This window comes from Trachypithecus francoisi, unplaced genomic scaffold (assembly GCF_009764315.1).
Source record: "Trachypithecus francoisi isolate TF-2019V2 unplaced genomic scaffold, Tfra_2.0 Lachesis_group0, whole genome shotgun sequence".
In the NCBI taxonomy this organism is placed as follows: Eukaryota; Metazoa; Chordata; class Mammalia; order Primates; family Cercopithecidae; genus Trachypithecus; species Trachypithecus francoisi.
The window spans coordinates 155,510,046-155,533,477 of NW_022681453.1; the positions used below are offsets into that span (position 1 = coordinate 155,510,046).

At 40.6% G+C, this 23,432-nt stretch overlaps 1 protein-coding gene across 9 annotated transcripts in view; it reads left to right on the top strand.

Moving 5' to 3' along the window:
* CEP70 (centrosomal protein 70) overlaps nt 1–23,432 on the top strand; it is a 112,885-nt gene that overhangs the window by 16,425 nt on the left and 73,028 nt on the right. For 5 of the 9 annotated variants that reach the window (XM_033212519.1, XM_033212520.1, XM_033212516.1 and 2 more), the window contains 4 exons: nt 11,226–11,351; nt 12,534–12,624; nt 12,744–12,867; nt 13,427–13,607. In XM_033212519.1, coding sequence (XP_033068410.1) covers nt 11,283–11,351; nt 12,534–12,624; nt 12,744–12,867; nt 13,427–13,607 — 465 coding nt within the window. In that variant the 5' untranslated portion in view covers nt 11,226–11,282. Of the gene's footprint in view, nt 1–9,317; nt 9,338–11,225; nt 11,352–12,533; nt 12,625–12,743; nt 12,868–13,426; nt 13,608–23,432 lie in introns of those variants that run through there. The other 4 variants (XM_033212522.1, XM_033212518.1, XM_033212521.1 and 1 more) reach the window with 3 other exon arrangements.

The window sequence follows — 23,432 nt, forward strand, 5'->3', positions numbered from 1 at the left end:
GGGGTCTGTCCTCATAGCCAACACAGCTGTGAATGTGCTGGATCACACCTGAAGCCAGCATGTCTGAGTCTCACCCAGTGCCCATGGCATATACCACCTGGGTCCTGCTGCTGATTATTCAGGGCCCAAGGGCTCTTTAATCAGCACATGATGAATCCTGCCAGGGCCGGGTGCTTCTCTTCAAGGCAGTGGGCTCCTTTCTGGCCAAGGATGTGTCTAGAAATGTTGTTTGGGAGCTAGGGTCTGGAATGGTGGGGCCTCATAACTCTGCCCAGTGCCCTGTTCTACTGTGGCTAAGCTGGTATCCAGGTTGCAAGACAAAGTTCTCTTTACTCTTCCCTCTTGTCTCCTCAAGCGGAAGGAAAGGTTTACTTTTGGAACTGCAAGCTGCACTGCCTGGGGTTGGGGGAGGGGTGATGCAAGCGCTCCTTTAGTTGCCCTGGCTGTTGTCTCACTGGGTCACATGCCCCTCAAGAGCACTACCTCTGAGCCCAGCATAGCACTAGGACTTTCCTTGGAGTTGCAGTTCTTGTGGCCTAGATAGCATTTCAAGTTTATTTAGGACCCCAGAGCCCTTTAACTCAGGTTGGCGAGGCTTGCTGAAACTCAAGTTCTGACTACTGGGATGGGTGATTCCCCTCTGGCTAGGACTGGTCTAAATGATCCCTCCAGTGGATGCCAGTTGAGTTCTTCCTGGTGGTGTTGGTACTGCCTTTCAAAATGCAAAGTTCCACAGTCATTGCACTTTACTTCCCCTGAGTGCACAGATTCTCTGTCTGCGCCACATGGCTGGCCGTTACTGGGGGATTGGGGGAGAATGGTATTGGCAATTTATAAATGTCTTTCTTACCCTCTTTGGTGCCTCTTTCAGCCACATGAAGTTAAAACCAGTTACTGTGATTGCTCACCTGATTTTTGGTTCTTATGAAGGTGGTTTTTGGAAAGATAGTTCTTAAATTTGGTGTTCCTATTGGGAGGACAATCGGTGGAGGCTTCTGTTTGGTCATCTTGCTCTGCCTTCAATATTAACTTTTGATGGAGTTAGACCTCAGTGCTTTTCTTTGCTCACTTTTATGTAAAATTAGTTTTTCTGAACGTTTATAATGGTTGAGAGTTCAGGAAAGCTTTTCTAACATCTTAGACTTACATTATTTTTGTGTAGTGTTTGAAAATATGGCAGTTTGTTTTCTGAGACTTCCTGCTTCTATTATCTTCCCTATTTTGGTGTGAATCTTCCCTTCTCTCTTATCCCTATGTTGCTCAATTTTGATTCTATTCCCAGAAGTTTCTTCTCATCACGGGTTCTGTCATGGAACTGTAACATGTCCATTTTGAGTTTTCACAGGGTTCTGGCATCTTCTGTTTTTCTTCTAGGAAAGGGTAAAACCCCTTCTGGTTTCACCTCCTGTTTCATGTTAGTGCCATAGTAAATATTAGTGATACCAATGAATTCGGGAGTTCTCTCATTCTCATAACCATCGGATACTGCCTTGTAGCTGTTTTTGATTCCTGCACAGATGCTGGTACCATGCAGCTTTTATGGCTGTTAGTGGTTTGCTCTCCTCCACTTATATTTTAGTGTTTGTGAGAATAACTTTTCACCAGCTTTTCATATAAATACAGTTAGCTCTCTATATCTGCCAGTTTTGTATCCACAGATTCAACCGACTGCAGATTGAGACCTGCAGATAAGGAAGGCCAACTGTACTACACCATTTAATAGAAGGAACTTGAGCATCCATGGATTTTGGTACTTGCAGGTGGTTCTGAAACCAATCCCCAATGTATAGGGAAGACCCGCCGTATTGCTTTTGGGTTTTTAACTTTGCTCTCTAGTTGCTTCTGTTTTAATGTGGGATGCAGAGATGAAAAAACTATGCTGTGGCCATGCCATCTTCCCAGAATTGTTTCTTTATTCTCTTTTAACTGCTTTAATGTTTTTATTTTAAATGGCTTTTTAGCATTTTAGATGTCTTTTTTCCCTTCAAGAGCATATAGTTTGATTTTGAAAAATCTAGTTTGACAGTCTTTCTCTTAACTGGAGCCGTTCATGATTAATGTAATTACTGATGTGGATTTAAATCTACCATATTGTCAAGTACCATGTGTTTTTCTCTCTGTTTTATCTCTTCTCTGCTTATGTTTCTCTTCTTTTGGGTTTATTTTTATTTATTTTTTATTTTTTCCGAGGCAGAGTCTCTCTCTGTTGCCCATGCTGGAGTGCAGTGGCACGATCTCGTCTCACTGCAACTTCCATCTCCCAGGTTCCAGTGATTCTCCTGTCTCAGCCTCCCAAGTAGCTGGGATTGCAGGCGTGAGCCACCACACTCGTCTAATTTTTTCTATTTTTAGTAAAGATGGGGTTTCACCATGTTGGCCAGGCTAGTCTTGATCTCCTGACCTCATGATCTGCCCACCTTGGCCTCCCAAAGTGCTGGGATTACAGGTGCGAGCCACTACACCCGGCCCTTGGGTTTATTTATGCATGTATTTATTATACTTTAAGTTCTAGGGTACATGTGCACAGCATGCAGGTGTGTTACATAGGTATACATGTGCCATGTTGGTGTGCTGCACTCATTAACTCGTCATTTACATAAGGTATTTCTCCTAATGCTATCCCTCCCCCATCCCCCCACCCCATGACAGGCCCCGGTGTGTGATGTTCCCCACCCTGTGCCTAAGTGTTCTCATTGTTCAATTCCCACCTATGAGTGAGAACATGTGGTGTTTGGGTTTCTATCCTTGCGATAGTTTGCTCAGAATGATGGTTTCCAGCTTCATCCATGTCCCTACAAAGGACATGAAGTCATTCCTTTTTATGGCTGCGTAGTATTCCATGGTGTATATGTGCCACATTTTCTTAATCCAGTCTATCATTGATGGACATTTGGGTTGATTCCAAGACTTTGCTATTGTGAATAGTGCCGCAATAAACATACCTGTGCATGTGTCTCTATAGTAGCATGATTTCAGTAATGAGATGGCTGGGTCAAATGGTATTTCTAGTTCTAGATCCTTGAGGAACCGCCACACCATCTTCCACAATGGTTGAACTAGTTTACAGTCCTACCAACAGTGTAAAAGCTTTCTATTTCTCCACAGCCTCTCCGGCACCTGTTGTTTCCTGACTTTTTAATGACCACCATTCTAACTGCTGTGAGATGGTATCTCATTGTGGTTTTGATTTGCATTTCTCTGGTGACCAGTGATGATGAGCATTTTTTCATGTGTCTTTTGGCTGCATAAATGTCTTCTTTTGAAAAGTGTCTGTTCATATCCTTCACCCATTTTTTGATGGGATTGTTTGATTTTTTCTTGTAAATTTGTTTAAGTTCTTTGTAGATTCTGGATACTAGCCCTTTGTCAGATGGTTAGATTGCAAAAATTTTCTCCCATTCTGTAGGTTGCCTGTTCACTCTGGTGGTAGTGTGTTCAGAATTGGTGGGTTCTTGGTCTCACTGACTTCAAGAATGAAGCCGTGGACCCTCACGGTGAGTGTTAACAGTTCTTAAAGATGGTGTGTCTGGAGTTTGTTCCTTCAGATGTTCAGATGTGTCCGGAGTTTTTTCCTTCTGGTGGGTTCGTGGTCTCACTGATTTTAGGCGTGAAGCTGCAGAACTTCGTGGTGAGTGTTACAGCTCATAAAGGCGATGCGTCTGGAGTTGTTCGTCCTTCCCGGTGGGTTCATGGTCTCGCTGGCTTTAGGAGTGAAGCTGCAGACCTTTGCAGTGAATGTTACAGCTCATAAAGGTGGCGTGGACTCAAAGACTGAGCAGCAGCAAGATTCATTGTAAAGAGCAAAAGAATAAAACTTCCACAGCGTGGAAGGGGACCTGAGTGGGTTGCTGCCGCTGGCTTGTGCAGCCTGCTTTTATTCTCTTATTTGACCTCACCCACATCTTGCTGATTGGTCCATTTTACAGATATTTGATTGGCCCATTTTACAGAGAGCTGATTGGTCTGTTTTTACAGGGTGATGATTGGTGCATTTACAAACCTTGAGCTAGACACAGAGTGCTGATTGGTGCATTTACGATCCTTTAACTAGACACAAAGTGCTGATTGGTGTGTTTACAATCCTTTAGCTAGACACAAAAGTTCTCCAAGTCCCCACCAGATTAGCTAGACACAGAGCACTGACTGGTGCATTTACAATCCTTTAGCTAGACATAAAAGTTCTCCAAGTTCCTACCAGATGAGCTAGATACAGAGTGCTCATTGGTACATCCACAAACCCCAGGCTAGAGGCAGAGTGCTGATTGTTGCATTTGCAATCCTGTAGCTAGACATAAAAGTTCTCCAAGTACCCCCGCTGCCGGGCCTCAGGAGCTCAGCTGGCTTCGCTTAGTGCTGGCACTCCTCAGCCCTTGGGTGGTCGATGGGACCAGGTGCCACAGAGCAGGGGGCGGTGCCGTCAGGGAGGCTCGGGCTGTGTGGGAACCCACGGGCGAGGGGGCTCGGGCATGACAGGCTGCAGGTCCTGAGCCCTGCCCCGCAGGGAGGTGGCTGAGTCCTGGCGAGAATTCGAGTGCGGCGTGGGTGGGCCAGCAGTGCTGGGGGACCTGGTGCACTCTCCTCAGCTGCTGGCCCGGGTGGTAAGCCCCTCATTGCCTGGGGCCAGCGGTACCAGCCAGCCGCTCTGAGCAAGGGGCTGCAGAGCCTGCACCCACCCCGAACTCACGCGGGCTTGTGAGCGCCGGGCACAGCCCTGTTTCCCTCCCACGCCTCTCCCTCCACACCTCCCTGCAAACAGGGAGCTGGATCCGGCCTCAGCCAGCCTAGAGAGGGGCTCCCACAGTTCAGTGGTGGGATGAAGGGCTCCTCAAGCACTGCCAGAGTGGATGCTGAGGCCGAGGAAGCGCCGAGAGTGAGGGCTGCTAGCATGTTGTCCCCTCTCAGTAGTTTCTTTTGCTGTGCAGAAGCTCTTTAGTTTAATTGAATCCCATTTGTCTATTTTGGCTTTTGTTGCCATTGCTTTTGGTGTTTTAGTCATGACGTCCTTGCCCATGCCTATGTTCTGAATGGTATTGCCTAGGTTTTCTTGTAGGGTTTTTATGGTTTTAGGTCTAACATTTAAATCTTTAATCCGTCTTGAATTAATTATTGTACAAGGTGTAAGGAAGGGATCCCAGTTTCAGCTTTTTACATATGGCTAGCCAGTTTTCCCAGCAGCATTTGTAAATAGGAAATCCTTTCCCTATTTCTTGTTATTGTCAGGTTTGTCGAAGATCAGATGGTTGTAGATGTGTGGTGTTATTTCTGAGGCCTCTGTTCTGTTCCATTGGTCTATATTTCTGTTCTGGTACCAGTAACATGCTGGTTTGGTTACTGTAGCATTGTAGTATAGTTTGAAGTCAGGTAGTGTGATGCCTCTAGCTTTGTTCTTTTTGCTTAGGATTGTCTTGGCTATGAGGGCTCTTTTGTGGTTCCATATGAACTTTAAAGTATTTTTTCCAATTCTTTGAAGAAAGTCATTGGTAGCATGATGGGGATGGCATTAAATCTATAAATTACCTTGGACAGTATGGCCATTTTCACGATATTGATTCTTCCTATCCATGAGCATAGAATGTTCTTCCATTTGTTTGTGTCCTCTTTTATTTCACTGAGCAGTGGTTTGTAGTTCTCCTTGAAGAGGTCCTTCATATCCCTTGTAAGCTGGATTCTCAGGTATTTTATTCTCTTTGTAGCAATTGTGAATGGGAGTTCATTCATGATTTGGCTTTCTGTTTGTTTGTTACTGGTGTATAGAAATGCTTGTGATTTTTCTCTTTGATTTTGTATACTGAGACTTTGCTGAAGGTGCTTATCAGCTTGAGGAGATTTTGGGCTGAGACAGTGGGGTTTGCTAAATATACAATCAATGTCATCTGCAAACAGGGACAATTTGACTTCCTCTTTTCCTAATTGAATGCCCTTTTTTTCTTTTTCTTGCCTGATTGCCCTGGGCAGAACTTCCAACACTATGTTGAATAGAAGTGGTGAGAGAGGGCATCCCTGTCTTGTGCCAGTTTTCAAAGGAAGTGCTTCCAGTTTTTGCCTATTCAGTATGATATTAGCTGTGGGTTTGTCATAAATAGCTCTTATTATTTTGAGATACAGTCCATCAGTACCTAGTTTATTGAAAGTTTTTAGCATGAAGGGCTATTGAATTTTGTTGAAGGCCTTTTCTGCATCTATTGAGATAATCATGTGGTTTTTGCCTTTGGTTCTGTTTATGTGATGGATTACGTTTATTGATTTGCATGTGTTGAACCAGCCTTGCATCCCAGGGATGAAGCCAACTTGATCTTGGTGGATAAGCTTTTTGATGTGCTGCTGGATTCGGTTTGCCAGTATTTTATTTAGGATTTTCACATTGATTTTCATCAGAGATATTGGTCTAAAATTTTCTTTTTTTGTTGTGTCTCTGCCAGCCTTTGGTATCAGGATGATGTTGGCCTCATAAAATGAGTTAGGGAGGATTCTCTCTTCTTCTATTGATTGGAATAGTTTCAGAAGAAATGGTACCAGCTCCTCTTTGTACCTCTGGTAGAATTTGGCTGTGAATCCATCTGGTCCTGGACTTTTTTTGGTTGGTAGGCTGTTAATTATTGAGCCTGTTATTGTTCTATTCAGGGATTCAACTTCTTCGTGGTTTAGACTTGGGAGGGCATATGTGTCCAGGAATTTATCCATTTCTTCTAGATTTTCTAGTTTATTTGCGTAGAGGTGTTTATAGTATTCTCTGATGGTAGTTTGTATTTCTGTGGGGTCGGTGGTGATATCCCCTTTATCATTTTTTATTGTGTCTCTTCGATTATTCTCTCTTTTCTTCTTTATTAGTTTTGCTAGCAGTCTATTTTGTTGATCTTTTCAAAAAATTAGCTCCTGGATTCATTGATTTTTTTTTTTGAAGGGTTTTTTTGTGTTTCTATCTCCTTCAGTTCTGCTGTGATCTTAGTTATTTCTTGTCTTCTGCTAGCTTTTGAATGTGTTTGCTCTTGCTTCTCTAGTTCTTTTAATTGTGATGTTAGGGTGTCTATTTTAGATCTTTCCTGCTTTCTCTTGTGGGCATTTAGTGCTATAAATTTCCCTGTACACATTACTTTAAATGTGTCCCAGATATTCTGGTACGTTGTATCTTTGTTCTCATTGGTTTCAAAGAACATCTTTATTTCTCTCTTCATTTTGTTATTTACCCAGTAGTCATTCAGGAGCAGATTGTTCAGTTTCCATGTAGTTGTGCAGTTTTGAGTGAGTTTCTTAATCCTGAGTTCTAATTTGATTGCACTGTGGTCTGAGAGACAGTTTGTTGTGATTTCTGTTCTTTTACATTTGCTGAGGAGTGTTTTACTTCCAACTATGTGGTCAATTTTTGAATAAGTTTGATGTGGTACTGAGAAGAATGTATATTCTGTTGATTTGGGGTTGAGAGTTCTGTAGATGTGTATTAGGTCTGCTTGGTGCAGAGCTGAGTTCAAGTCCTGGATATCCTTGTTAACTTTCTGTCTCGTTGATCTGTCTAATATTGACATTGGGATGTTAAAGTCTCCCATTATTATTGTGTGGGAGTCTAAGTCTCCTTGTAGGTCTCTAAGGACTTGCTTTATGAATCTGGGTGCTCCTGTATTGGGTGCATCTATATTTAGGATAGCTAGCTCTTCTTTTTGAATTGATCCCTTTACCATTATGTAATAGCCTTCTTTGTCTCTTTTGATCTTTGTTGGTTTAAAGTCTCTTTTATCAGAGACTAGGGTTGCAACCCCTACTTTTTTTTTTTTTTTTTTTTTTTTTTTGCTTTCCATGTGCTTGGTAGATCTTCCTCCATCCCTTTATTTTGAGCCTGTGTGTGTCTCTGCACATGAGATGGGTCTCCTGAATACAGAACACTGATGAGTCTTGACTCTCTATCCAGTTTGCCAGTCTGTCTTTTAATTGGTACATTTATCCCATTTATATTTAAGGTTAATATTGTTATGTGTGAATTTGATCCTGTCATTTTGATGGTAGCTGGTTATTTTGCCCGTTAATTGATGCAGTTTCTTCCTAGCATTGATGATCTTTACAATTTGGCATGTTTTTGCAGTGGCTGGTACTGGTTGTTCCTTTCCATGTTTAGTGCTTCCTTCAGGAGCTCTTGTAAGGCAGGCCTGGTGGTGACAAAATCTCTCAGCATTTGCTTGTCTGTAAAGGATTTTATTTCTCCTTCACTTATGAAGCTTAGTTTGGCTGATATGAAATTCTGGATTGAAAATTCTTTTCTTTAAGAATGTTGAATATTGGCCCTCACTCTCTTCTGGCTTGTAGGGTTTCTGCCGAGAGATCCGCTGTTAGTCTGATGGACTTCCCTTTGTGGTTAACCCGACCTTTCTCTCTGGCTGCCCTTAACATTTTTTACTTCATTTCAACCTTGGTGAATCTGACAATTATGTGTCTTGGGGTTGCTCTTCTGGAGGAGTATCTTTGTGGTGTTCTCAGTATTTCCTGAATTTGAATGTTGGCCTGTCTTGCTAGGTTGGGGTAGTTCTCCTGGATAATATCCTGAGGAGTGTTTTCCAGCTTGGTTCCATTCTCCCTGTCACTTTTGGGTACACCAATCAAATGTAGATTTGGTCTTTTCACATAGTCCCATATTTCTTGGAAGCTTTGTTCGTTCCTTTTTACTCTTTTTTCTCTAAACTTATTTTCTCACTTCATTTCATTAATTTTATCATCAATCACTGATAACTTTTCTACTACTTGATCAAATCGGCTACTGAAGCTTGTGGTACATGCCTCACCTAGTTCTTATGTCATGGTTTTCAGCTCCATCAGGTCATTTGAGGTCTTCTCTACACAGTTTTTTCTAGTAAGCCATTTGTCTAATCTTTTTTCAAGGTGTTTAGCTTTCTTGTGATGGGTTTGAACATCCTCCTTTAGCTTGGAGAAGTTTGTTATTACTGACCTTTTGAAGCCTACTTCTGTCGACTCATCAAAGTCATTCTCCATCCAGCCTTGTTCCGTTGCTGGTGAGGAGCTGCGATCCTTTGAAGGAGAAGAGGCACTCTGATTTTTAGATTTTTCAGCCGCTCTGCTGTGGTTTCTCCCCATCTTTGTGGTTTTATCTACCTTTGGTGTTTGATGATGGTGACTTACAGATGGGATTTTGGTGTGGATGTCCTTTTTGTTGACGTTGATGCTATTCCTTTCTGTTTGTTAGTTTTCTTTCTAACAGGTCCCTCAGCTGCAGGTGTATGGGAGTTTGCTGGGGGTCCACTCCAGACCCTGTTTGCCTCGGTATCACCAGCGGAGGTTGCAGAATAGCAAATATTGCAGAACAGCAAATATTGCTGCCTGATCCTTCCTCTGAAAGGTTCGTCTCAGAGGGGCACCTGGCTGTATGAGGTGTCAGTTGGGTTCTACTGGGAGGTGTCTCCCAGTTAGGCTACATGGAGGTCAGGGACCCACTTGAGGAGGCAGTCTATCCGTTCTCAGAGCTCAAACACCGTGCTGGGAGAACCATTGCTGTCTTTAGAGCTGTCAGACAGGGATGTTTCAGTCTGCAGAAGTTTCTGCTGCCTTTTGTTCAGGTATGCCCTGCCCCCAGAGGTGGAGTCCACAGAGGCAGGCAGACCTCCTTGAGCTGTGGTGGGCTCCACCCAGTTCGAGCTTCCTGGCTGCTTTGTTAACCTACTCAAGCCTCAGCAATGGCGGACGCCCCTCCCTCAACCAGGCTGCCACCTTGCAGTTCAATCTCGGACTGCTGCACTAGCAGTGAGCAAGGCTCCGTGGGCATGGGACCCGCTGAGCCAGGCACGGGATATAATCTCCTGGTTTGCAATTTGCTAAGACCATTGGAAAAGTGCAGTATTTGGGTAGCAGTGTCTCGATTTTCCTGGTACAGTCTGTCATGGCTTCCTTTGGCTACGAAAGTGAAATACCCTGACTCCTTGCGCTTCCTCGGTGAGGTGATGCCCCGCCCTGTTTCGGCTTGCCCTCTGTGGGCTGCACCTGCTTTCCAGCCAGTCCCAATGAGAAGAACCAGGTACCTCAGTTGGAAATGCAGAAATCACCTGTCTTTTGCATCAGTCACACTGGGAGCTGCAGACTAGAGCCGTTCATATTCGGCCATCTTGGACTTGGGTGTATTTTTAAAAATCCATCATTATAGTCTTGTTTTTCCCCTTTACTAGTTAGAAAATTATATGCTTCTGTTCAGTTCTTCAGTTGATGTCCTAGAAATTCTCAAGCATCCTTAACTTATACAAAAGCCCAATGTTAACAGATACCTTTACCAGTGTCCAGCTGGATTGTAAACAAACTTAGAACACTGTTACTCCATTTGCCCTACTCTCGGCTAATATATTTCTGTTATTGTGCACTTTAATTGTATATTTTAAACTTCACAAGATCTCGTTATGTAGTCTGTGTTTAGACTCACTCATTTTTTTGCTCTTTTTTTCTATATCTCTGCTTTTCTATCAGGGAGTCTTCTGCATGAAGCATCTTCTTTAGAATTTTTTTACAGAGCAGATTTGATGAACTCTCTCAGATTTATTTTGTGTCATGTATTTGAAAATATATTTCTTTTTCCTTTATTATTCATTAATGAATGTTTTCACTGGCTTTAGAATTTTAGATCAGCAATTATTTTCTTTCAGCACATTGAAGATATGTCTAGGTATGGCTGACTTTTTTTTTCTTTTTTCTTTTTTACTTTATCCCAGTTGCAGTATGTTGGGTTTCTAGAATGTGTGGATTTGTGTCTTTCATTGATTCTCAAATGTTTCTTAGCCATTAGCTCTTCAAATGCTGCTTCTACTCCATTCTTTCCTTTGTTCTTGGGTACCAGTTAGGCATTATACTTCATCAGTGTATCCTCTGTTTGGAGGAGTATGTCCTCTGTATTTTTCTGAATGCAGCATAAAGAACTGAAAGAAGCATCTTCCAAAAGTTAACAGTTTATTAATGTCACATGCTTTTCACATTGTACAGTTAGATATTTCCTTCATTCTGTGCTGGGGGGTGGGACAGGACAGAGGATGTGTGTGTGTGGTATATGTGTAAAATCCCAGAATACTTTATTTCCAGAGGAGAATATTATAAGATAGGGTTTATTCAAAGGAGTCTTACAATCTGCTATCTAAGAAGTCATAAAGTTTTGCTGCAGGAATGACCTGAATTGCCCTGCAAGAGAAGTGGATTATTTTAAATATACTTTTCTTTAACTCCTATTGCACTTTTTGTCTTTTTTCATTTAGGCAACTCAAATTTTTTAATTGCCAATTTCTGTTTCTTTTGATTCTACGAAAGAAACGATGTTTCCGGTAGCCCCTAAACCTCAGGATTCCAATCAACCATCAGACAGACTTATGATTGAAAAACAGGTAAACTTAAAATATTTTAAGACATTACTTCTCAAAATATGTGCCAAAGAATGCTACATCTGCAAACAGGAAAATTTGACTTTAAAAGGATTCTTTTCTCATAATTTTGGGAAATGCTGGGTTAAAGACTATGAAATGGTTTAATTACTCTAAGACTTCACAATATTAGACTCCAAAGGGAGGATTTAGTATACAACATTTCATACCTACTTAACACTAGTTTGATGAACTTTTCATTAGACTTGTGTTCTGTAGCATGTACTTTGGAAAATGCCATTCCCAACTATTTTCAGAATTTACAATTACTTTACCTTAAAATGTAACAGGTATCAGGGAACAATATGTATAAGTTAATCATTCAAAATATGTGACTTTATTATATATAGAGCATTTTATTTTTATGAGTTACAGTAGATGTTCTGAGACACTAACTCAGAGCTTTTGGCTCCTAAAACAAACATCAGTGATAATTTTAGTTGTGTTTACCACGTAGTTAAACTCTGTGATCAGAAAGACTAAAGCATAAATGAGGGAAAAGTTATGAGTGGGAGGAGGTTCAAAAAAAAGGAGGAAAAAGTAAACAGTCAAAAAGAAAGACTTGTTTGACTTTGAGAGCATCTTTCAGTGTGATTCTGTTAGAGTCAGTTATCCAGATGGACAGGCTTCTTTTTATAGTTAGACCTTGTCCATTTGACAAGGAGCTGTCTGAAATATTGGCTCCAACTAGTCAGGTATGTTTTGATTTTTTTGTGACCCTAGTCATTATGAAAGTGATACTTAGAAGTGACTCACCTTTTCTTTACTATTCAGTTATTATAGCCTAGTGTGCAGCTGTTTATTCTGAGCAAGGCGTGGTTTGGCTTATTAAATCTGAAACCTTAGAGTTGTTTGATTCACTGAAATTACAAGGTGTTTTTATTGTTGTTGGTTTTGTCCATTGAGGCCTACATGTGAGTATTCTGTATAATGCAACAATTTGTGTTTGTTTACATACTTCTAATCTATTACTAATTTTGCTAGAAACAATAAATGTGTTTTTTGGATATTGTATATGCATAAACATTTATACTTAAAACTTTTGAAGAAAAAGTTCTATTCTGAAAATGCAGGAAATTATATACGAGAGAATTTCTTCACTTTATATCTTAAAGTTGACCCTTTTTCCTGTCTTTGTAATTGTAGCAGGAAGAAGCAGAATGGGAAAGCATAAATGTGCTATTGATGATGCATGGCTTAAAACCTTTGTCTCTAGTCAGAAGAACAGATCTCAAAGGTAATTAGATCCTCTTCTTGCTGATTAAGGTAAAAAGTATTTTTCCTTAAAAATTTTTTTATCTTAAATCTTTTGCCTTTTATTTTTACTATCTGTATTATATACTTTTAAAAATGTAGATCTCATCATTTTTGACAAACAGTCATCACAAAGGATGAGACAGAATTTGAAATTGTTGGTGGAAGAAACATCACGTCAACAGAACATGATACAGGAGCTTATAGAAACTAATCAGCAGCTTAGGTAAGAAAATGGAAAATATTTCTTTTGAATTGTTTGTATGCATTCTAAAAATAACTGCATTGAAAACAATCTTGAAATTTAATTTCCCATTTTGATGAAATACTAAACTAAAAAATATTTTTATAGGTAAAATTTTAATAGGTAAAGATTTACCTATTAAACTTAGCATATATGTTGGTAATAACTTAGCATATATGTTTAATGTACCCTATATTTCTTCTATTAGTTTCTGTTGCAGGATGAGCATCTCAAATCTGAAAATTTGAAAGGCTCCAAAATTTGAAACTTTTTGAGCACCAACATGATGCTTAAAGGAAATGCTTATTGGAGCATTTTGGATTTTGGATTTTCAGATTTGAGATGCTTAACTAGTAAGTACGATGCAAATATTCCAAAATCTGAAAAAATCTGAAATATGAATTACTTCTGATTCCAAGCATTTTGGATAAAGAGAATGCAAAGAAACTTTAGAAAGTCAATACGTTGTTATATGGATATGTTTGGTAATTTGATTTATTTTTTAATACTAAGGGAAGAAATTGTATGTCTGTTAACTTAGAAATGAACTTCAGCTAGAGCACAGCCGAGCAACCAATCAAGAACAACGAGCTAATGACTTGGAACAAATTATGGAGAGTGTGAAATCCAAAATTGGTGAATTGGAGGATGAATCACTAAATAGGGCTTGCCAGCAACAGAATAAAATAAAAGATCTTCAAAAGGAGCAGAAAACTTTACAGGTACTGACTTATGAATTCCTAGATGATGGTTAGTTAGTACTAAAACATCTCATTATGGTCCCAGGTGACTTCCACGTTGTTTGATTCGGTGTTTTTTACCTTTTTTGGCCTATCACCGCTACCTTGAAATTCTCTTCACTTGATTTCCAGAATGTCCTCTTTGTTTCCCTCTGACCTCACTGATCATTCTCTAATTTCTTTTGCTGTTTTTTTCCCCTCATCTCCCTAGGCTCTTAGTGTTGGAATTCTCCAGTGCTCAGTCTTTAGATCTTTTCTCTTTCCTATATACTTTGATTCCCTTGGTAATCTCAATCTAATATAGGATCCAAAATTTATATCTGTAGCCCCATCCTCTCCCCGAATTCCAGACTCATATCCAGTTGCCTACTTGATATCTCTACTGGAAATCTAATAGGCATCTACAACTTTACTTATTTACTTTTTTTTTTTTTTTTTTTTTTGAGACGGAGTCTCGCTGTGTCACCCAGGCTGAATGGAGTGCAGTGGCGCGATCTCGGCTCACTGCAAGCTCCGCCTCCCAGGTTCAGGCCATTCTCCCGCCTCAGCCTCCCAGTAGCTGGGACTACAGGCACCCGGCACCACGCCCGGCTAATTTTTTGTATTTTTAGTAGAGACGGGGTTTCACCGTGTTAGCCAGGATGGTCTCGATCTCCTGCCCTGGTGATCCGCCCGCCTCGGCCTCCCAAAGTGCTGGGATTTTACTTTTTTGAGACAGCGTCTGGCTCTGTCACCCAGGGTGGAGTGCAGTGGCGCAATCACGGCCCAGTGCAACCTCTGCCTCCTGTGCTCAGGTGATCCTTCCACCTCAGCCTCTGGAGTAGCTGGGACTACAGGCACATGCCACCATGCCTGGCTAATTTTTGTATTTTTTATAGAGACAGGCTTTTGCCATGTTACCTAGGCTGGTCTCAAACTCCTGAGCTCAAGCGATGCGCCTGCCTCGGCCTCCCAAAGTGCTGGGATTACAGGTGTGGGGCACTGCACCTGGCTGGCATCTACAACTTTTTATGTCTAAAACAGAAATTTTATGACATTAAATAATTAACTTTCTAATTTTAAAAGCTTAAAACGTGGGTGTTTATTGTGATTAAAGGAAATGAATCTTGTGCTGGTAACTAATGTTTAGTTGTGTGAGATGTTTCTGATCTTTACCAACATTATATCATTATAAACATTGCGGATCACGAGGTCAGGAGATCGAGACCATCCTGGCTAACACGGTGAAACCCCGCCTCTACTAAAAATACAAAAACTAGCCGGGCGAGGTGGCGGCGCCTGTAGTCCCAGCTACTCGGGAGGCTGAGGCAGGAGAATGGCGTAAACCTGGGAGATGGAGCTTGCAGTGAGCTGAGATCCGGCCACTGCACTCCAGTCCAGGCGACAGAGCGAGACTCCGCCTCAAAAAAAAAAAATAAACATTAAGTTCTTATTTTAGTGGTTTTGCTGACACAACACTATATATACCTTTGCATATGTGAGTTCAGGCTATCTAAAAGGGAGCAGTATTCATCAGGCAGGGTCTGGAAGTCCCCTCAGTGTATGCTGGCAGTATTGGAAGAATCAGATGAGTTAGTATAAATTCCATGGAGTCCAAGAGAATTAACCAGAGATACTAGGGAGTTCTAGTATGAGGACAGAGGCAGTTGGTGCTCTGACCTTGTTTACGTGCCAGCTTGGGGCAGGCAGTACTAGAACTGCTGATATTGATCATAGTTTCAGAGAAGACATTGTTTGACAAACTCCTCTACCATTAGAATGCTATATTTTTAGGTTGGCTTTTTTTTTTTTTTGAGACAGAGTTCAGCTCTGTCGCCCAGGCTGGAGTGCAGTGGCATGATCTAGGCTCACTGCAACCTCCGCCTCCCAGGTTCAAGCGATTCTCCTGCCTCAGCCTCCCAAGTAGCTGAGACTACAGGCATGCACCACCATGCCCGGCTAATTTTTTGTATTTTAGTAGAGATGGAGGTTCACTATCTTGGCCAGGCTAGTCTCGAACTCATGACTTCATGATCCACCCGCCTCAGCCTCCCAAAGTGCTGAGATTATAGGCGTGAACCACTGTGCCCGGCCTAGGTTGGCTTTGTTAACAAGGTTGCTTTCCTCATCGATAGTATATTTATAACATCTCTCTAAAAGGAGGGGTATTTTGGAAATATTTTCTGTATGCATTGGTTTTGACCTTGCTCTTATAGGGCAAGTGGAAATCTGAAACTCTTTAAATCATTGACTTATTGGTGTGAAAAGCAGCCATCAGAAGCTGTAAAGGTGCTGTGCTGGGTCTTTGGCTGAGTGAATGAGTTCAGAGCAGGGAAGACCAGTGGTCTTTGTTGGGGAAGATATCTATTTGTCTTTCAGAGAGGTTGAGATATAATTAATAACAAAATTAAATTATTAGAAATACAAGGCTTACAAATTTACCAGGGTTTTAAGCACTTCAAAGAACAGATACATGAGAGTTCATTGGTAAGGGGTGACTTGAATGTAATGCCATGTATTTTCTATCAAATGGTTTCATCTATCATAAATGATTTATCGTGCCTTTAGCTCTTTGTTCCAGGTCCCAAAGATTTGTCCTGTAGCTTATAAATTGGTACAGAGGAGGTTTCATGTTTCAGTCACCCATAGAAGGGGAAAGGCAAATAGGATTGAGGAGTGGGTACCTGGGGTTGGGGAAGGCTATCTGTCCTAATATGATCAACTGAAATTAGTTGTTTGTTTTTTTAAGTCTCTGATGGGTACTTTATAGAGTGTCAACAGAAATCAGCAAACCCAAGGAATTGCTGTCCCTGAATGTTGCTAGGTTGCCTCATTTCATACTAGTCAAACATCTTATTCTATTATAGAGAAGGAAAAAATATTTTTACTTCTATCCTTTCAGATTCTCAATCAGGGCTCTATAACAAAAGACTAACATGTGAAAAACAAACAAGTTTATGAATATATCATATATACATGGGAGAAACCCATGGATGTTGGGCTCAAAGAGATTGCTAGAACTTGGACTTCTATAGCATCTTAACAACAGCCACCACCAGTAAATTTTCAGAGAAGTGGCAAGACAAAGGAAAAAGACTTTGAGTCTCTAGGGAAGCAAACTGTGGGAAGGTAAATATATCAGGGACTAACGGAAGATAAGGGCTAGTCAGTAAAGTTGGTTATGTTGAGTCCTCTAGTGCCACCTCTGGGCTAATAAGGATCCAGGGTTGTCACTGGATTAATTTCTGTACAAATTTATGTACTCCTTTAGGCTAATAAAGGAAGGGCAGAGAGCTTTTCTTGTGTTATCGTCTTAGTTGCCTTCAACTCAGAATAATCCTTATACCAAAGTGGCATGTTTTGAGGTGTCAACTTCTATTCTTGACCATACTAATCAATCTTTGCTGTCTTGAGAAGATGCAAATGCCTGTGGAGAATAATTATTTCATAGTTTAAGACACATTCTTCTATTTTTGGTATACAGTTGCTTCCCATTTTAGAATGGTTTAGTGCTGCGTGTTTTGTAGTTGGGAGAAAGGAAACATTGGTTTTGTATGTATATGCAAAGAAGTCAAGGAAGTTTGCAAATGTTTGAGGTATATTGAAAGACTTTTGGGAAAAGACAATTCAGATGGCATGGGCTATTGATATAATTGGTATTCAGTTTTTTTCATTCAGCATAATTATTTCAAGATTCACCCATGTAGTTGCACATACGCATAGTTTATTCCTTTTTATTGCTGAGAAGTACTCCATTGTATGGATACACCACAGTTTGTTTATCCATTCTTCTGTTGATGGACATTTTAGTTGTTTCTAGTTTTTGGCTATTACAAAGAAAGCTCTTGTAAACTGTATGTTCAAATATTTGTGTGGACATATGCTTTCAGTTTTCTTGGGTAGATACCTAGAATTGGAATTCCTGAGTTATATGGTAAGTATACATTTAAGTTTTTTTTTTTTTTTTTAATACTTTAAGTTCTGGGGTACATGTGCAGAACGTTCAGGTTTGTTACATAGGTATACACTTGCCATGGTGGTTTGCTGCACCCATCAACCCATCATCTACATTAGGTATTTCTCCTAATGGTATCCCTCCCCTAGCCCCCCACCCCCTGACAGGCCCCAGTGTGTGATGTTCCCCTTGCTGTGTCCATGTGTTCTCATTGTTCAACTCCCACTTATAAGTGAGAACATGCGGTGTTTGGTTTTCCATTCTTGTGTTAGTTTGCTGAGAATGATGGTTTCCAGCTTCAAAGGACATACACTCATCCTTTTTCACAGCTGCGTAGTATTCCATGATGTATATGTGCCACATTTTCTTTATCCAGTCTATCACTGATGGGCATTTGAGTTAGCTCCAAGTCTTTGCTGTCGTAACTAGTGCTGCAATAAACGTGTGCATGTGTCTTTATAGTAGAATCACTTATAATACTTTGGATATATACTCAGTAATGGGATTGCTGGGTCAAATGGTATTTCTTCTGGTTCTAGATCCTTGAGGAATTGCCACACTGTCTTCCACAATGATTGAACCAATTTACACCCCCACCAACAGTGTAAAAGTGTTCCTATTTCTCCACATCCTCTCCAGCATCTGTTGTTTTCTGACTTTTTAATGATCACCATTCTAACTGGTGTGAGATGGTATCTCATGGTTTTGATTTGCATTTCTCTAATGACCAGTGACGATGAGCTTTTTTTCATATGTTTATTGGCCACATAAATGTCTTCTTTTGAGAAGTGTCTGTTCATATCCTTCACTCACTTTTTGAGGGGGTTGTTGTCAGGTGGATAGATTGCAAAAATTTTCTCCCATTCTGTAGGTTGCCTGTTCACTCTGATGGTAGTTTCTTTTGCTGTGCAGAAGCTCTTTAGTTTAATTAGATCTCACTGGTCTATTTTGGCTTTTGTTGCCTTTGCTTTTGGTGTTTTAGCCATGAAGTCTTTGTCTATGCCTATGTCCTCAATAGTATTGCCTAGGTTTTCTTCTAGGGTTTTTATGGTTTTAGGTCTTACGTTTAAGTGTTTATTCCATCTTTAATTAATTTTTTGTGTAAGGTATAAGAAAGGAGTCCAGTTTCAGTTTTCTGCATATGGCTAGCCAGTTTTCCCAACACCATTTATTGAATAGGGAATCTGTTCCCCATTGCTTGTTTTTGTCAGGTTTGTCAAAGATCAGATGGTTGTAGATGTGTGGTGTTATTTCTATGGCCTCTGTTCTGTCCCATTGATCTATATATCTGTTTTGGTACCACTACCATGCTATTTTGGTTACTGTAGCCTTGTACTATAGTTTGAAGTCAGGTAGTGTGTTGCCTCCAGCCTTTTGCTTAGGATTGTCTTGGCTATGCAGATTCTTTTTTGGTTCCATGTGAAATTTAAAGTAGTTTTTTCTGATTCTGTGAAGAAAGTCAATGGTAACTTGATGGGGATAGCACTGAATCTATAAATTACTTTGGGCAGTATGGCCATTTTCACGATATTGATTTTTCCTATCCGTGAGCATGGAATATTTTTCCATTTGTTTGTATCCTCTCTTATTTCCTTGAGCAGTAGTTTGTAGTTCTCCTTGAAGAGGTCCTTCATATCTCTTGTAAGTTGTATTCCTAGGTATTTAATTCTCCTTGTAGCAATTGTGAGTGGGAGTTCACTCATGATTTGGCCTTGTTTATCTCTTATTGGTATAGGAATGCCTGTGATTTTTGCACATTGATTTTGTATCCTGAGACTTTGCTGAAGTTGCTTGTCTGCTTAAGGAGATTTTGGGCTTTTCTAAATATACAATTATGTCATCTGCAAACAGAGACAATTTGACTTCCTCTTTTCTTGTTTGTAATACCCTTTATAGGCCGGACGCGGTGGCTCAAGCCTGTAATCCCAGCACTTTGGGAGGCCGAGACGGGCGGATCATGAGGTCAGGAGATCGAGACCATCGTGGCTAACACGGTGAAACCCCGTCTCTACAAAAAAAATACAAAAAACTAGCCGGGCGACGTGGCGGGCGCCTGTAGTCCCAGCTACTCGGGAGGCTGAGGCAGGAGAATGGCGTAAACCCAGGAGGCGGAGCTTGCAGTGAGCTGAGATCCCGCCACTGCACTCCAGCCTGGGTGGCAGAGCGAGACTCCGTCTCAAAAAAAATAAAATTAAAAAAAAAAAAAAAGTAATACCCTTTATTTCTTTCTTTTGCCTGATTGCCTTGGCCAGAACTTCCAATACTATGTTGAATAGGAGTGGTGCGAAGGGCATTCTTGTCTTGTGCCAGTTTTCAAAGGAAGTGCTTCCCGTTTTTGCCCATTCAGTATGATTTTGGCTGTGGGTTTGTCATAAATAGCTCTTATTATTTTGAGATATGTTCCACTGATACCTAGTTTATTGAGAGTTTTTAGCATGAAGGGCAGTTGAATTTTGTCAAAGGCCTTTTCTGCATCTATTGAGATAATCATGTGGTTTTTGCCTTTGGTTCTGTTTATGTGATGGATTACGTTTATTGATTTGCATGTGTTGAACCAGCCTTGCATCCCAGGGATGAAGCCAACTTGATCTTGGTGGATAAGCTTTTTGATGTGCTGCTGGATTCAGTTTGCCAGGATTTTATTTATTTATTTTATTTTTATTTTTTTTATTTTTTGGTTTGCCAGTATTTTATTTAGGATTTTCACATCGATGTTCATCAGGGATATTGGCCTGAAATTTTCTTTTTTTGTTGTATCTCTGCCAGCCTTTGGTATCAGGATGATGCTGGCCTCATAAAATGAGTTAGGGAGGATTCTCTCTTCTTCTATTGATTGGAATAGTTTCAGAAGAAATGGTACCAGCTCCTCTTTGTACCTCTGGTAGAATTCGGCTGTGAATCCATCTGGTCCTGGACTTTTTTTGGTGGTAGGCTATTAATTATTGAGCCTGTTATTGGTCTATTCAGGGATTCAACTTCTTCGTGGTTTAGACTTGGGAGGGTGTATGTGTCCAGGAATTTATCCATTTCTTCTAGATTTTCTAGTTTATTTGTGTAGTGGTGTTTATAGTATTCTCTGATGGTAGTTTGTAGTTCTGTGGGATCAGTGAGGATAACCCCTTTCTCATTTTTTATTGTGTCTCTTCGATTATTCTCTCTTTTCTTCTTTATTAGTCTGGCTAGCAATCTATCTATTTTGTTGATCTTTTCAAAAAACCAGCTCCTGGATTCATTGAGTTTTTTTTGAAGAGTTTTTCATGTCTCTAGCTCCGTCATTTCTGCAGTAAACTTAGTTATTTCTTGTCTTCTGCTAGTTTTTGAGTTTGTCTGTGCTTGCTTCTCCAGTTCTTTTAATTGCGATGTTAGGGTGTCTATTTTAGATCTTTCCTGCTTTCTCTTGTGGGTACTTAGTGTTAATAAATTTCCCTGTACACACTGCTTTAAATGTGTCCCAGAGATTCTGGTACATTGTGTCTTTGTTCTCATTGGTTTCAAAGAACATCTTTATTTCTGCCTTCATTTTGTTATTTACCCAGTAGTCATTCAGGAGCAGGTTGTTCACTTTCTATGTAGTTGTGCGGTTTTGAGTGAGTTTATTAACCCTTAGTTCTAATTTGATTGCACTGTGGTCTGAGAGACTGTTAGGATTTCTGTTTTATTTGCATTTGCTGAGGAGTGTTTTACTTCCAATTATGTGGTCAATTTTAGAATAAGTGTGATGTGGTGCTGAGAATGTATATTCTGTTGATTTGGGGTGGAGAGTTCTGTAGATGTGTATGAGGTCCGCATGGTCCAGAGCTGAATTCAAGTCCTAAATATCCTTGTTAATTTTCTTTCTCATTGATCTGTCTAATATTGACAGTGGGATGTTAAAGTCTCTCACTATTACTGTGTGGGAGCCTGAGTCTCTTTGTAGGTCTCTAAGAACTTAACTTTATGAATCTGGGTGCTCCTGTATTGCGTACATATATATTTAGGATCGTAAGCTCTTGTTGTTGCACTGATCCCTTTACCATTAGGCAATGCCCTTCTTTGTCTCTTTTGATCTTTGTTGGTTTAAAGTCTGTTTTATCAGAGACTAGGTAATTGCAACCCCTGCTTTTTTTCTTTTTTTCTTTTTGCTTTCCATTTGCTTGGTAAATATTCCTCCATCCCTTTATTTTGAGCCTATGTGCGTCTTTGCAAGTGAGATGGGTCTCTTGAACATAGGACACCAGTGGATCTTGACTATCTAATTTGCCAGTCTGTGTCTTTTAAATGGGGCATTTAGCCCGTTTACATTTAAGGTTAATATTGTTATGTGTGAATTTGATCATGTCATTAAGATGGTAGCTGGTTATTTTGCCTGTTAGTTGATGCAGTTTCTTCATCAGGACTGTGGTCTTTACAGTTTGGTATGATTTTGTGGTGACTGGTACCGGTCGTTCCTTTCCATGTTTAGTGCTTCCTTCAGGAGCTCTTTAAGGCAGTCCTGGTGGTGACAAAATCTCTCAGCATTTGCTTGTCTGTAAAGGATTTTATTTCTCCTTCACTTATGAAGCTTAGTTTGGCTAGATATGAAATTCTGGGTTGAAAATTATTTAAGAATGTTGAATATTGCCCCCCTCCTTTTCTGGCTCGTAGGGTTCCTGGAGAGAGATCTGGTGTTAGTCTGATGGGCTTCCATTTGTGGGTAACCCCGACCTTTCTCCCTGGCTGCTCTTAACATTTTTTCCTTCATTTCAACCTTGGTGAATTGGACGATTATGTGTCTTAGGGTTGCTCTTCTTGAGGAGTATCTTTGTGGTGGTCTCTGTATTTCCTGAATGTGAATGTTGGCCTGTCTTGCTAGGTGGGGGAAGTTTTACTGTATAGTATCATGAAGAGTGTTTTCCAACTTGGTTCCATTCTCCCCATCACTTTCAGGGACACCAATCCAATGCAGATTTGGACTTTTCACATAGTGGCATATTTCTTGGAGGCTTTGTTCATTCCTTTTCATTCCTTTTTCTCTATCTTGTCTTCTTGCTTTATTTCATTAAGTTGATTTTCAAATCTCTGATATCCTTTCTTCTGCTTGATCAATTTGGCTGTTGATACTTGTGTATGCTTCACGAAGTTCTTTTTTTTTTTTTTGAGACAGTGTCTTGCACTGTCGCCAGGCTGGGGTGCAGTGGTACGATCTTGGCTCACTGCAAGCTCCGTCTCCCAGGTTCACGCCATTCTCCTGCCTCAGCCTCCCAAGTAGCTGGGACTACAGGCGCCTGCCACCATGCCCGGCTAATCTTTTGTATTTTTAGTTGAGACTGGGTTTCACTATGTTAGCCAGGATGGTCTTGATCTCCTGACCTCATGATCTGCCTGCCTCGGCCTCCCAAAGTGCTGGGATTACAGGGGTGAGCCACCGCACCTGACCAGCTTCACGAAGTTCTTATGCTGTGTTTTTCAGCTCCATCAGGTTATTTATGTTCTTCTCTAAACCGGTTATTCTCGTTAGCAATTCGTCTAACCTTTTTTCAAGGTTCTTAGCTTCCTTGCATTGGGTTAGAACATGCTCCTTTAGCTTGGAGGAGTTTGTTATTACCCACCTTCTGAAGCCTACTTCTGTGAGTTTGTCAAACTCATTCTCCATTTGGTTTTGTTTCCTCGGTGGCAAGGAGTTGTGATCCTTCGGAGAAGAGGCGTTCTGGTTTTTGGAATTTTCAGCCTTTTTGTGCTGGTTTCTTCCAATCTTCGTAGATTTATCTACCTTTTGTCTTTGATGTTGATGACCTTATGATGGGGGTCTCTGAGTGGACATCTTTTTTGCTGATGTTGATGCTACTCCTTTCTCTTCGTTAGTTTTCCTTCTAACAGTCAGGCCCCTCTGCTTCAAGTCTGCTGAAGTTTGCTGG